The sequence below is a fragment of the Salvia hispanica genome, chromosome 6 (assembly GCF_023119035.1).
Source record: "Salvia hispanica cultivar TCC Black 2014 chromosome 6, UniMelb_Shisp_WGS_1.0, whole genome shotgun sequence".
NCBI lineage: Eukaryota > Viridiplantae > Streptophyta > Magnoliopsida > Lamiales > Lamiaceae > Salvia > Salvia hispanica.
In genome coordinates this window covers 47,534,486-47,550,349 of record NC_062970.1, presented here as the reverse complement: position 1 = coordinate 47,550,349, position 15,864 = coordinate 47,534,486, and the positions used below count along the sequence as shown (strand labels likewise).

The window sequence follows — 15,864 nt, the reverse complement described above, 5'->3', positions numbered from 1 at the left end:
TAAAGTTGTAGTACTACATTTATTATATTCTAATCATGATTAATGGTGTAATCATTATTTACATATCATTATAAAGTTTACAAAAAAGGATTCCTTTGCTAAAAAAATTTGGCATTTAATTTTATTTATCTTTTCAAATATTTAATCAAACATTGTTTAGGGTTCACCATTACATGCTGTTCAGCTCAATCGCCGTAAGCAACTGTTGCTCTTCAATCTACATTTTTATTGTAAAAATCATGTTAATTTATGCTCGCTGGAATTCACAGATGTTTCTATTTTCGTTTATTTTTGTATAAATGTGATCGTTTATTTATGGACAGTGAATTATTTTATTTGGTTCAAATTCCTCATTCGATTATACTGATCGGATTTTTAGGTGAAATTTATGGATAGATTTTCGGTTTATAAGTTATTTCCATGTAGATTTAATTTGGCGATTTCACTTCTATTTGATTTTGTTGATTTAATTTTGTTGCTTATATTTGCCCGCATTATTTGCAGATTTGTTTTTATTTTTATGTTGAGAAAAATTCTATTATTTGATTTACTGATTTTTATGTGCTTTGTTCAGTGTGATGATGTCATACTGAAATAGGATTATAAATGTGTTTTGATTTTTCTATTGGGCTTAGGAATAAGGGCAGTCTCTGTTGATACTCGGTGTGATGGAAGTGCACAATGGTAGATCGAAGAAGGCGAAGACGGATGATTCTAAGCGTCGCATGGACTACTTTAGTGAATTGCCAGACCCAATCATCGAACATATCCTATCGTACCTTCCACTAAAAGAGGCTATTCAAACTGTCCTCCTTCGAAGATTCGGTAAGCTGTGGCGTGGAATCCGAGTTCTCGACTTTAATAGCTGTTCTTACCACAACTGTGATGACCCTGACCACGGCCGTGATTTATTCAATGAGAAATTTACGAATGTCATTCGTCGTGTATTGGACCTTCATAACAACTCTACACTAGACAGAGTAAGTCTCAGGTTCTGCTTTCGTCTCACTTATACGAGAGAAGAGCCACAAGAGCCTGATCTAGCTGATTTTGTGGAATGGGAGGCGCGTGCATCAGTTGAAATCGAGAACTTGATTCGCTGTGCTATGAGCAGGAAAGTGAAAGTATTGGATCTTGATTTGAACGAGGACGAGCTTGTGGAGCCCTAGGAGCTTGTAAAGCTCCCTGATGTCTTAAGAAGTGATGACTTACTGTATCTTAAGCTGGCTGCGTTCGACATGAAATCTTGTAACGTTATAGATTTGAAGTCACTAAAAACCTTAGTGCTCAATAATGTTTCACTAACTGATGAAGATATGAAAGCCATTCTCCTTCATTGCCCCGTCCTTGAAGATCTCTCCCTCGCTCGTTGTCATGGCTTTGAAGCGGTTAGATGCAATAGCCCGAAACTTAAGAAGTTGCAGCTTGCCTTAGACAGGAGAAGCATTCCTGCAATTGTCTACTGCCCTTACGTGTTGTCATTACACTTATCCGGCACAGTAAAACGCATTGGGTTGATGAATGCCTCGTCTGTAGTCGATGCTTCCATTTGCATTTGTCGCTTACGTTCGAGTCTAAAGAAACAATGCAGCAAATTTTTGTTCCTTGTAAAACAGTTTGCCAAGTGCAAGACTTTCAGCCTGTGCACATGGAGTATTATGGTACGTTTGATTTTACGAGCTTTCTGTCACTGTTTCGATGATTATCTGCATTTGGTGTTGATGTCATTCGAGTTTTAGTTCAACAAACTATCGCCTCGTCTCATATAAGTTAACCCGAGCCTGTCTTTTTTGGCATTTGTCGAGTTTGTATTGCAAGAAGATGTTGCTTCGTATATTAGTATCCCGTCTCGTTTGTTTCTCCATTTCAACGGGAAAAAACTATATACTAATGCTAGATCTGTATGATGCAAATATTCATTTTTCTTGCAGTTTATGATCTAAAATTCACTTTGTGCAGATGATGTGCATGTGGAACGCAACCGTGCCTGGCTCTCGTCCTCGCCCTCGCCCACCCTTTCAGTGGGAGAATTTAACGCTGAAACTCGGCCTAACGAAATGGCACCTCGCAGGGCTTTCTGAACTTTTCAAAAACTCTCCATCTCTGGAGACACTGTCCATTTACATCTACCCTGGCTACCATGATAGATTCAAGGTACCGAAATTCGCCCTTTCCTTTCTATGGTTATTACCATTGACAGCGCCTAATTTACACGGTATAATCTTGCAGAGGAAAGTGCCAGGGTGGATTAAACACTTGGTTGGTGGAGAAAATTTCTGGGACTCCCAGGAAGCGGCATTGCCATGTCTCGAAACCATCACGGTGTTTGGGCACGTAGACGACCCCTATGTGATCGAGATGGTCGGGTTTCTGCTGAAGCATGCCACTTCGTTGCAGAAACTTGTGGTCTCTGCCAATCATTCCTTGAGAGGGACCTATAAGTACCGGCACGTTGGGGAGGATGACGCCGACAGCCCCCAATACTCGGACGGGCAGCTGCACGAGCTCGCACGGAAGCTTGGTTCGTTGCCTAGAGCCTCCCGTGAAGCAGTCATATATTTCTGTTGAAACTTGTACACATATATTGTAAATCAGTAGTACTCCCTCCGTCCCGGATAATTCGGGTCACTTTGACCGGGCACGGATTTTAAGAATTGTAATGGAAAGTGGGTTGAAAAAGTTAGTGGAATGTGGGTCCTACCTTTATATATTAGTTTTATAATAAAATATGAGTAGGAATGAGTTAGTGGAATATGGGGTCCACTACCAAAAATGGTAAAAGTGAAGTGGGACAAATTATGTGGGACGGACCGAAATGGAAAACTGAGACGAATTATCTGGGACGGAGGGAGTATTTGTTATGATGCAAGAGATTAGGGTTTTGTTTTCGTACATGACTCTTTTAGTTACCTATTAATCAGATAAGATAAATATTTGTAGACATCCTACTCTGGTTAAGAATTAAAATTTAATTGTGTTTCGGATCTAGGGGCGAGGCTGTTCGGAAAGCCTAAGTTTTCTCTTGAATCGAGCCGAAAATAGCATATCCGCCCCCTCCGTGGTGTGTAGAAATATTTTTTTCAATAAATGACATATAAGGTAGAGTAGTCTAATGGTTTGTGTGTTGATTTTTACATAGGAGGCCTAAGGTCAACCCTCAACAAGAGCATACTTTTTTCATTTATTACTTTTTTTTAGTTTATCAATTCATATTTCTTTCTTATCATCAAAATAATACCTTTAAATACTTTATAAAATCTAAACTTTTACTAATTTGCATATATTATGTTGTTATATTTATTCTTTAGTTAAAATCATTTTTAATCTTGTGTTATTGTTTTTTAGTCCTAAAGTACTTATAATTTGTAATTCATGCATCTTAATTATTCTCTATGTAACAAAATAAACATTTAAATATTTTTGAAATCTAAATATTTATTGCTCTACTTATATCACTTTGTATATAATATTTACGATGATTCTGAATGTAGTATATAATATTTAAAATAATTTTATATTTTTAAATGAATAATACATATTTGCAAGCTAATGCATGTCAATATTTTATTAACGAAGCTAGTGCTACTTAAATATTAATATAATATAATATTATTTATTTTATTATTAAAAATAATGTCAAATTAAATATTTAATATTTAAAAATTAAATTTCGCCCCGTCATTTTCCGGGTCTAGATCCGCCACTTTAAAGTACTATATTTCTTAAATTCTAATCTTAATTAATGGAGCAATAAATATTTACATATCATTATAAATTTTACATACATAAACAATAAATATATGTTACTCCAATGCTAAAATAAATTTCGAAAAAAAAAAAAGATTCCATTGCAATAATAAATTCATATATACTGTATATCTTTTCAAACATTTAATCGCTGGCGGGATAACACTGTTTAGGGCTCAGCATTTCTGCATCTTTGTTGTTCAGCTCAATCGCTTTCGATCTTCATTTTCATTGTAAAATTCCTTTGCTTAATCCTGTTAATTTATGCTTGCTGGAATTCACAGATCGATGTTTCTATTTTTCGTTTATATTTTTATTTATGGACAGTGAATGCCTTATTTGGTTCAAACACTACAGATTCCTCATTCGATTATTCTGATCGGATTTTTAGGTGAAATATATGGATAGATTTTCAGTTTATAAGTTGTTTCCATGTAGATTTAATTTGGCGATTTCACTTCTATTTGTATTTTGTTGATGTAGTTTTGTTACTTATATTTGCCCGCATTATTTGCAGATTTGTTTTTATTTTTTTTATTTTGAGAAAATTCTATTACTACTCTATTTGTTTTCAAAACATGGCGATGTTTTAAAAGGTGTAAGAGATGGAATGGAATTTAGATAGGAATGGAATGGATCCATTCTTGTGCTTGGAAATCTCAAGGAATACAAAGGGAATATGGAATTGTTTTTCCTGGATTGATTTAATTTCTAATTTTTGTTAACTACAAATAATATAGGAATGAAATATAAATATTTAATATATTGATTCTATCAAAAAAATTATTTATTCAAAATATTTTAGCCAAATATTTTGGATCATATTATTTTGTACTACTATACACGTAAATGAGTGTGTGTGCGTGCATTGTGTGTTGATGTGAGTGTATGTGTATATATGTGGTGTGTGTGTGTACGCGCGCATATGAGCTCGTATGTGTGTGCTGGTGTGTGCAGTGTGTGTGCGCTGGTGTGTGGCAGTGTGTGTATTCTGTGTAGTAAGTATTAAATATATGGTACTACTATATTTGCAAAAATCAAGATTCGATTGCTAAAATAAATTTCCCATTTAATTACTATCTTTATCTTTTCAGACATTTACTCAGTGGAGGGTTTAGCAGTACAACTTCTTTCTTATTCAGCTCAGTTGACCAAAGCATCTGTTGCTCTTAATCTCCATTTCTATTGTAAAATTCTTTGCTTATTCCTTTTCAAATGTGCTTGCCGAATTCACAGAAATTTCTTTTTTTCGTCTATTTACGTATATATGTGCTCGTTTATTTATGAACTGTGAATTCCTTATTTGGCTCAAATACTACATATTCCTGATTCGATTATATTGATTGGATTTTTAGGTGAAATTCATGGATAGATTTTCAGTTTATAAGTTATTTCCATGTGGATTTTGAAAACTTCAATTTTATTTGTATTTTGTTGGTTTTGTTACTTATATTTGCCCTCGTCATTTGCAGATTTGTTTTTATTTGTGTATGTTGAGAAAAATCTATTATTTGTAGGTTTGTTCCTGTGTGAAAAACAAGGAGAAGTTTTGAGCTTTTGATTTACTGAGATTTATGAGCTTTTTGAGCTCACTGATTTTAGTTCTAATGTGAGCTTATTTTTGTACTGGCCTTAGGAATCAGACAATCTCTGTTGATATTCGGTGTGATGGACGTACGAAATGGTAGTTCACAAAAGCGAAGACTTTCGCCTTCTAAGTGTCGCATGGACTTCTTTAGTGAATTACCATACTCAATCCTCGAACATATCCTATCCTTTCTTCCTCTTAAAGATGCAATTCAAACTATGCTTCTTCGAAGATTTGGTGATCTGTGGCATGGAATCCGAGTTCTTGACTTGATTAGTTGTGATTACCATGGGCCTAACCACGACCCGGATCACTTTAATGAGAAATTTACGAATGTAATTCGCCGTGTTTTGGACCTTCATGACAGCTCTACACTAGATAGAGTAAGGCTCAGGTTCTGCTTTCATCTCAATTAAATGAGAGAGGAGCCACAAGATCCTGATTCAGCTATTGTGGAATGGGAGGCGCGTACATCATCTGAAATCGAGAAGCTGATTCGCTATGCTATGAGCAGAAAAGTCAAAGTTTTAGATCTTGACTTAAACGGGGATGAGTTTGTGGATTCTTGGGATGCCTACAGTCTCCCTGATGATGTTTTGAGAAGTGATGACTTGACGTATCTTAAGCTGGTTGCTTTCGATATGACATCTTACAATGGAATAGATTTGAAGTCGCTAAAAACCTTAGTGCTCAAAAATGTTGAACTTAGTGATAGTGTAATGGAAGCTATTCTCCTTCATTGCCCCATCCTTGAAGATCTCACCCTTGCTCTTTGTTTTGGCTTTGAAGTGGTTAAATGCAAAAACCCGAAGCTTAAGAAGCTTCTGCTTTCCTTAGATATGGAAGATAGTCCAGTCCGTATCTACTGTCCTTATGTGTTGTCATTGCACTTATCAGGATTAGTAAAAGACATGTCGTTGATGAATGCCTCGTCTGCAGTTGACGCTTCCATTTGCATTTGTCACTTACTTGTGAGTCTAAATATGCAAAGTAGTAGTTTTTTCTTGCTTATGAACTCATTTTCCAAGTGCAAGACTTTCAGCCTGTGCACATGGAGTATTATGGTGCGTTTTATTTTACGAGCTTTCTGTAACTGTTTCATTGCCTGACTGTGTGCTGTGTTAACCCGAGCTTTCACTTTGTGCAGGTGATGTGTGCGTGGAACTTAACCATGCCAGGCTTTCGCCTGCCCCATCGCCCATCCTCTCAGTGGGAGAACTTAACGCTGAAACTCGACCTAACGAAATGGCAACTAATGGGGCTTTCTGATCTTTTCAAGAACTCTCCATCTCTAAAGATACTGTCCATTTACATCTACCCTGGCCACCATGATATAATTCCAGTACCGAATTCGCCCTTTTCTTTCTACGGTTTATTACCATTGACAGCGCCTCATTTACACGGTAATTTGCAGAGGACAGTGCCAAGGTGGATTAAATATCACTTTGGTGGAGAAAACTTTTGGGATTCCCAGGAAGCGACACTGCCCCGTCTCGAGACCATAACAGTGTGTGGGCACGTAGACGACCCCTATGCCATCAAGACAGTCGGGTTCCTGCTGAAGCACGCCACATCGTTGCAGAAACTCGTGGTCTCTGCCAATCAATCTTTGAGAGGGACCAATGAGTATTGGTACGTTGGGGAGGATAACGGCAACAGCCCCCAATACCTGGCTGTGCAGCTGCAAGAGCTCGAGGAGAAGCTTGGTTCGTTGCCAAGAGCCTCCCGAAAAGCAATCATATGTTTCTGCTGAAAACTGTTTCTGTTTTGAAAACAAATTTCATGCAGATGATGATCTTGTTGTTGTTTGTTGATGAGTATGAAGGGTTTGCTTTCTGTTACCTATTATTTGCATTTTCCTTTTTAATCTCAATCATTGGTGGGAGGGTGCAATGAAAGTATTGTGACACATTCCGTTACGTATTAATTATCATGGTACGTTTTATTTTACGAGCTTTCTGTCACTGTTTCATTGTCTGGTTGTGTGTTGTGTTGGTGTCATTCCCATTTCAGTTCAGCAAACTATCATCTCATATATGTCGAGATTGTGTTGATGAAGCGCTTTAGATGTTGCTTCGTATGCTATCCTGTCTCATTTGTCTCTCCGTTTCAACTGGGAAAAACGATATACTAATGCTAGACTTGTATGAGGAAAATGATCATTTCTGCTGCAGTTTATGATCATTAATTCGCTTTGTGCAGATTATGTGCATGCGGAACGTAACCGCGCTTGGCTCTCTATTAATTGCATTTCCCAAATGAATAATATTTGTTTTAAAATAAAAACATATTGACCTACAAATTTGATTAATATTTGTAGATATCCTACTCTGGTCAAGAATTCAAATTTGATTGTTTCACTCTTTAAATTACTACATACTATTAAATTATATAAATGATAATCATCATTAATGGTGTAATAGTTATTTACAGATCATAATAGATTTTTCATACATAAACCATAAATGTATGGTACTACTATATTCCCGAAAAGAAAGATTCGATTGCTAAAATAAATTTTGCATTTATTTACTATATTTATCTTTTCAGACATTTACTTAGTAGAGGGGGGTTTATCAGTACAACTTCTTTCTTATTCAGCTCAGTTGATGAAAGCATCTGTGCGTGTGTGTGCAGTGTTTGTGCGCGCATGTGCAATGTGTGTACAGAGGATTTTTTTTCAATTATTAAAATTTTATAATTTTAGTTTTATTATAAAATTGAGGTGATTTCATATTAAAACAGGATTATAATCGTGTTTTGATTTTTCTACTGGGCAGTGTGATGGAAGTACATGACGGAAGATTCTAAGCATCGCATGGACTTCTTTAGCGAATTGCCAGACCCAATTCTCGAACATATTTTATCGGATCTTCTTCTAAAAGATGGTAACGAACATATTTGGCATGGGACTTTAATAGTTGTTCTTCTAAAAGATGGTATTCAATGAGAAATTTACTAATGTGATTTTTCGTGTATTGGACCTTCATGACAACTCTACACTAGATAGAGTATGTCTCAGGTTTTGCTTCCGTCTCACTCATACGAGAGAAGAGCCACAAGAGCCTGATTTAGCTGATATTGTGGAATGGGAGGCGCGTGTTTGTACAAATAAAACTTTGCTTTTGTTTATGACACTTTTCATTACCTATTATGCGAATTTACGATTCCAATTTCAAGCTATGGCAAAGAGGGCAGGATTGCTGGAAGGTGTTACAGATCCCACCAGATCGCTAGAAGGGATTAATTGTATCACAATTTAAAGTATTACATTTAATACATTCTAATCATCATTAATGGAGTAATAATTATTTACAGATCATTATAGATTTTATACACATAAACCAAGCTATGGCGGATTTGGGGGGGGGAGAGGGCAGGATTGCTGGAAGGTGTTACAGATCCCACCAGATCGCTAGAAGGGATTAATTGTATCACAATTTAAAGTATTACATTTAATACATTCTAATCATCATTAATGGAGTAATAATTATTTACAGATCATTATAGATTTTATACACATAAACCAAGCTATGGCGGATTTGGGGGGGGGAGAGGGCAGGATTGCTGGAAGGTGTTACAGATCCCACCAGATCGCTAGAAGGGATTAATTGTATCACAATTTAAAGTATTACATTTATTACATTCTAATCATCATTAATGGAGTAATAATTATTTACAGATCATTATAGATTTTATACACATAAACCAAGCTATGGCGGATTTGGGGGGGGGAGAGGGCAGGATTGCTGGAAGGTGTTACAGATCCCACCAGATCGCTAGAAGGGATTAATTGTATCACAATTTAAAGTATTACATTTAATACATTCTAATCATCATTAATGGAGTAATAATTATTTACAGATCATTATAGATTTTATACACATAAACCATAAATACATGGTACTACTATATTTGCAAAAATGAAGATTCGAATGCTAAATTAAATTCGCATTTAGTTTCTATATATATCTTTTTCAGACATTTCTCAACGGAGGGTTTAGCACTGAAGCTTCTTTCTTATTCAGCTCAGTCGACGAAAGCATCTTTTGCTTCCAATCTACATTTCTATTGTAAGATTCTTTCCTTAATCCTTTTAATTTGTACTTGCCTAGCTAGATTCACAGAAATTTCTATTTTTCATTTATTTTCGTATATATGTGATCGATTATTTCTGGACGTGAATTCCTTATTTTGGTTCAAATACTACCGAATCCATGTGGATTTTCAGATTGGATTTTTAGGTCAAGTTTAAGGATACATTTACAGTTTTGTAGTTAATTTCATGTGGTTTTTGAAAACTTTTCTTTGTATTTTGTTGATGTAGTTTTGTTACTTATGTTTGCCCTCATTATTTACAGATTTGTTTTAATTTGTTTGTGTTGTGAAAACTCTGTTATTTAGAGAAGTTTTGATAGGTGTAAGAATTCATCAGGGTTTAGTGTTTAGAGCTTTTAGTATGTTGCAAAAGCTTTTGATTTACTCCGATTTGAGCTCACTTATTTTAGTTCTAATGTGTGTTGATTTTTCTACTGGCCTTAGGAATCAGGCAATCTTGGTTGATATTCGGTGTGATGGACGTACACAATGGTAGTTCACAGAAGGCGAAGGCTTCCAAGTGTCGCAGGGACTTCTTTAGTGAATTACCAAACCCAATCCTCGAACATATCCTGTCCTTTCTTCCTTTGAAAGATGCTATTAAAACGGCCCTTCTTCGAAGATTTGGTGACCAGTGGCATGGGATCCGAGTTCTTGACTTCAATAGTTGTTACTACCATTACAATGATGGGCCTGACCACAACACGGATCACTTTAATGAGATATTTACAAATGTAATCCGCCGTGTTTTAGACCTCCATGACAACTCTACACTCGATAGAGTAAGTCTCGGGTTCTGCTTTCGTCTCACTTATACGAGAGAAGAGCCACAAGAGCCTGATCTAGCTGATTTTGTGGAATGGGAGGCGCGTGCATCAGCTGAAATCGAGAAGCTGATTCGCTATGCTATGAGTAGGAAAGTGAAAGTTTTGGATCTTGATTTAAACGGGGACGAGCCTGTGGAGCGATGGGAGCTTTACAAGCTCCCTGATGTCTTGAGAAGTGATGACTTAACGTATGTTAAGCTGGCTGCTTTCGACATGACATCTTGTAATGTTATAGATTTGAAGTCACTAAAAACCTTAGTGCTGAGTAATGTTTCACTAAGCTATGGTGTAATGGAAGCCATTCTCCTTCATTGCCCCGTCCTTCAAGATCTCTCCCTTGCTCGTTGTCATTGCTTTGAAGTGGTTAAATGCAAAAACCCGTAACTTAAGAAGCTGCAGATTGCCTTAGACAGGAATAGCAGTCCTGCCATTGTCTTTAGCCCTTATGTGTTGTCGTTACACTTATCCGGCTCAGTAAAACGCATTGGGTTGATGAATGCCTCATCTGTAGTTGACGCTTCCGTTTGCATTTGTCGCTTACGTCTGAGTCTAAAGAAACAATGCAGTAAATTTCTGTTCCTTATAAAACAATTTGCCAAGTGCAAGACTTTCAGCCTGTGCACATGGAGTATTACGGTAGGTTTGCTTTTACGAGCTTTCTGTCACTGTTTTATTGCCTGGTTGTGTGTTGTGTTGATGAAGCGCTTTTGATGTTGCTTTGTATGTTAAGTGTCCTGTCAAATTTCTCCCCGTTTCGACTGGAAAAAATGATACTACCTCTGTCCCTGAAAATTTGATACATATTACCATTTCGGTCCGTCCCTGAAAATTTGATACACTTCACTTTTACCATATTTGGTCGTGGACCCCATATTCCACTAACTTATTCATACTCACATTTTATTATAAAACTAGTACTTTAAAAGTAGGACCCACGTCCCACCAACTTTTTCAACTCACTTTTCATTACATTTCTTAGAACCCGTGTCGGGTCAAAGTGTAGCAAATTTTGGGGGACGGAGGTAGTATAATGCTAGACTTGTATGAGGCAAATATTCATTTATGCTGCAGTTTATGATCTTTAATTCACTTTGTGCATATGATGTGCATGTGGAACGCAACCGTGCCTGGCTCTCGTCCTCGCCCGTCCTTTCAGTGGGAGAACTTAACGCGGAAACTCAGCCTAACGAAATGGCACTTCGCGGGGCTTTCTGAAGTTTTCAAAAACTCTCCATCTCTAAAGACACTGTCCATTTACATCTACCCTGGCTACCATGATAGATTCAAGGTACCGAAATTTGCCCTTTCCTTTCTACGGTTATTACCATCGACAGCGCCTAATTTACGAGGTATGATCTTGCAGAGGGAAGTGCCCGGGTGGATTAAACACTTGGTTGGTGGAGAAAACTTTTGGGATTCCCAGGAAGCGACACTGTCCCGTCTCGAGATCATAACAGTGTGTGGGTACGTAGACGACCCCTATGTCATCTAGACGGTCGGGTTCCTGCTGAAGCACGCCACATCGTTGCAGAAACTCGTGGTCTCTGCCAATCAATCTTTGAGAGGGACCAATAAGTATTGTTAATGTGCATTTGAATCTTAAAGTGGAAAACATTTTTTTGAATTGCATTACGGTGCTATTAATATCATACACCTTTTATATCATGATCTTAGTTTGACCAGGTTTTTGTCCTAAAAGTGTATGGTATATAAAATCATTAAATTGAATAATCAAATTTACATATATTTAATGAAAAGTAATATATAAATATATAAAAGGGGAATTTTTGGAGTATTTAGGGAATATTTTTTTAAAATAAATATTACTACCTCCGTCCCCCAAAATTTGCTACACTTTGACCCGACACGGGTTTTAAGAAATGTAATGGAAAGTGAGTTGAAAAAGTTGGTGGGATGTGGGTCCTACTTTTAAAGTATTAGTTTTATAATAAAATGTGAGTAGGAATGAGTTAGTGGAATATGGGGTCCACTACCAAAAATGGTAAAAGTGAAGTGTATCAAATTTTCAGGGACGGACCAAAATGGTAATATGTATCAAATTTTCAGGGACAGAGGTAGTATTATTTAAATAAAAACTACTTTTTTTTATTAAATTGTTATTCGAAGTTAGTGGGAAGTTATTTAAAACTAGTGTTAACCCACGCGCTATGCGCGAGTTAGAATGTTTTTGTACTATCAATTTGATATTGTGAATAAATAAAATAAGTGAGACTAAAAAAATTTAGGAGTATATACCAAGAGTATATAAATCTAATGAAATATTTTATATACAAATAAAATATTAGGGGACAATAATATCTTCCAACTTTCACATAATACATGTTAACCTAGCAAAGATAGCTATCATTCTCATCTTCTTCGTCAAATATTCATGTATCATCTTCTTTTCGGACGACAAACATCTTCCTACAGAAGCTTTGTTCATTGGTCAGTTCAAACAGTGACATCTCTCCCTTTTTTTATTCAACAAACAAAGAAGTAATAGTGTAAATGAAATTTGAAAAAAAATATATATTTGGGATGTTATAGTTCAACACAACAGATTGTAGATATTGTACAAAATAGCATAAAAAAAGAAAAGAAAACATGATATCCTTTGTAGAATGATTGAGGAGCTATTCAATCCTAAAATGAGTTGAAGCATTGTTGAAGTTGCCCCTAGCATGAATGAATTTTCTTCAATTCTTCAAGCTTTTCAGCTTGGTGGAACTCAATATCTTTGTGTTTTTATTTTCGCAAAATATTCTTCTACAAGCCAAATTTATAGAAAATGGGTACCTTTTCATATTCTTTGTGACTTTAAGCCAATATTATTTGTGATAAACTAAATTAATAACAAATGAAGACCTTTCAAATTATAATCCATTAATAAAAATTATTTGGATTAACAGATTTTTTATCAGTTATAGTTTATAACTGCCAGTGCTACATTATAAATTAATTATAGACCATTAATTCATAGATATGATTCAAACAAATTAATTGGGTGGTGGTGGTAAATTGCACTCATTCTTTAATCCCAATATTGAATAATTGTAATGGTAATGGTAATAAATATGATAATGATAATTAGTGTTGTAATGGTAATAAATGGTAGTAATTAGAACGTATATGCTAGTTACAATTCCATGGTTGAATTTGAATATAAGAAACACTCCCACCGTAACTTATGGAGTATAGGTTCGATATGTAGTATTCAAATTAATCCCATGATTTGTAAATATTTTAAAATAAGGACAAAACTTATAAATATTTTAAAAGAACGCCAAAACTCGGCTTTTATAGATGTATAGATTAATAGGGAGTTAATGGGTGGTTAGTTTCTTTTCTCCTCTCTAAATCTTCGGTGTTTTATTGCTTATGCTGAATGTTTTTGTTTTTGCAGATATTGCAGGTCAATTTATTGCCATAAGAGGTTAGCTTTCTTCTCTAAAATATCTTTCTATTTATTGTTGATCTAATGATTTCTTTTTTTGGTATATGTTCACAAAAGATTTGCTCATCTTTCCTCTTTTTAAACCATTTATCTGTTTATTGTTGAAAGATTTGCTTAATTTTCTTCTCTCTAAAGTCTAAACTATCTTTCTGTTTATTGTTCATCTACTTTTTTTTCTTTGTCATTTATTGCAGATGAATTCATGAACATAACAGGTTAGTTTCCTTTCCTGTTGTTTTATGTTTTTAGTTTGATTATTTAATTTATTTTTGCTTCTTATCGTGTTACTTTTTTCTTTTGGATCCTATCTACAACAAAAGAATGATATCATATCGTATACTAACAATTTAATTGTACAATTATTCTTCATTTTTATAGGTAGTTTATTCACATAGGAAATTATTTGGCATCATTGAGAAGAGTATCATCCACACAATTGCCTTCAAACCAGAATAGTATTCTGTAGAAGAAAAAACTGTCATATCTTTACAATCTGTAGAATAAAAAATCATCTTCGTGGATGGTGTGTATTTATTGTTGACTGACTAAATTTTAGTAATAATTTTTAGCATGTGTATATATCTATATAGGTTCTACGTTTACGTTTTTTATTATTTTGATATTAGTTATTTAGAATATTATAAATGACTATTAATATGACTCAATATTTTTGTTAATTAATTATGTAAAACTAAATTTTTTATAATATTATTTTTAATTTACTAATTAATACATGCATTGAATTATAATCCACGTTAGTATTTGAAGTATTTACTAATGTGATTTGAATAAATTAATTTCATTTTATTCTTAATAGTAGGCTTAGGTTTGCTCATATATTAATAGTAGTATGCAGTATCTATATATTCCCTTTGTCAAAATATAATATCCATATTCATACTCTTTCTCTAGAGAATATTCAGATCCACTTTTATTGATTTTCAATTTTATGCTCTTTCGCAGGAACATAACACAACATCAATGTTCTTCACAAGACCTGCTCTTACACTATAAATAAAGATTGTACTGTATAATAACCTTACTAAAATCGATATATATCAAAGATCGTCATTCGCGCATCACGCGTAGGTTGAACTAGTTACGTATAATAACCTTAAATCTGTAGTTGGAAGATGTTTTACAGATTAGTTAGATTGGGTTTTGGTATTAATTACAGTTAAACGTTTGGGTCACTTTTATTGTTTCTGGGCTCTTATTTAATTTACACTTGGGCCATTCTTTTAATCTATTTGGACTGTTTTATTTGAAATTTTAATTTAATTCATCTTTGGGCTGTTTTTTTTATTTAATTTGGGCTGCAGTCTATTATCTTTTGGGTGCATAAATTTTTTTGGGCCTATTTTTATTAATGTATTTATATAAAAGGAAAAAAAAACTTGAGAAATAAATATTTAAATTTTTTTAATTATTATGTTCATTTAATTAAAATTATTGTATAGTAAATATTTAATTATATCTTGAATCATATTTTGTTTGTTTGAACTTACTAATTTTATTTTATATTTGGTCCTATATATGAATATTTATGTTTTGTTGATCACATTCATTGAGTTTATTATTATTTATTCCAACTATCTATTTCTACTCTTTGATTTTTACTAACAAATATATATTCATTATATTCTATATTCATTATTTGAAAATTTTATGTCATGTGCATAGCACAGGCGTTAATACTAGTTTTAATTGTGCCAGTTACAAATCATTAATTAATGTGGGAGTTATTATAATTAAAGAAGACTTGATAGTATAATGAATTCATCGGTTATTTTCTCCTTATTTATAATTAATGCTAATTAACATAATTAATTAGCTCTTTATTATAGAGTCAATACGAAACCCCTAACTATTAGATAAATACATCCTATTTGATGATAGAATATTCATGTTAACGCAAGTGTGCTCCAATTCACAGAAATTTGTATTTTTTTGTCTATTTCCGAAAAAATAGGCAATTATAGATGTGATCGTTTATTTATGGACGGTGAATACCTCATTTGGAGTAGATTCTACAGAATCCTCATTAGATTAAACACTGATCTGATTTATAGGTGAAATTATGGTTAGATTTTCAATTTCATAGTTATTTCAATGTGGATTTTAGTATTTGTTTATGTTGAGAAAAT

General features: G+C 34.3%; 1 protein-coding gene across 1 annotated transcript; it reads left to right on the top strand.

Annotated features, from left to right (window-relative positions):
- The first annotated feature begins 9,909 nt into the window (after positions 1–9,909).
- LOC125195601 (F-box/LRR-repeat protein At3g58900-like) lies at positions 9,910–10,644 on the top strand. Its single transcript, XM_048093734.1, has one exon. It carries the CDS (start codon positions 9,910–9,912, stop codon positions 10,642–10,644), a length of 735 nt encoding a protein of 244 aa, XP_047949691.1.
- The last annotated feature ends 5,220 nt before the right edge of the window (positions 10,645–15,864 follow it).

Coding starts and splice junctions, on each gene's coding strand:
- LOC125195601 (XM_048093734.1), top strand. CDS start 9,910: ATGGACGTACACAATGGTAGTTCACAGAAGGCGAAGGCTTCCAAGTGT.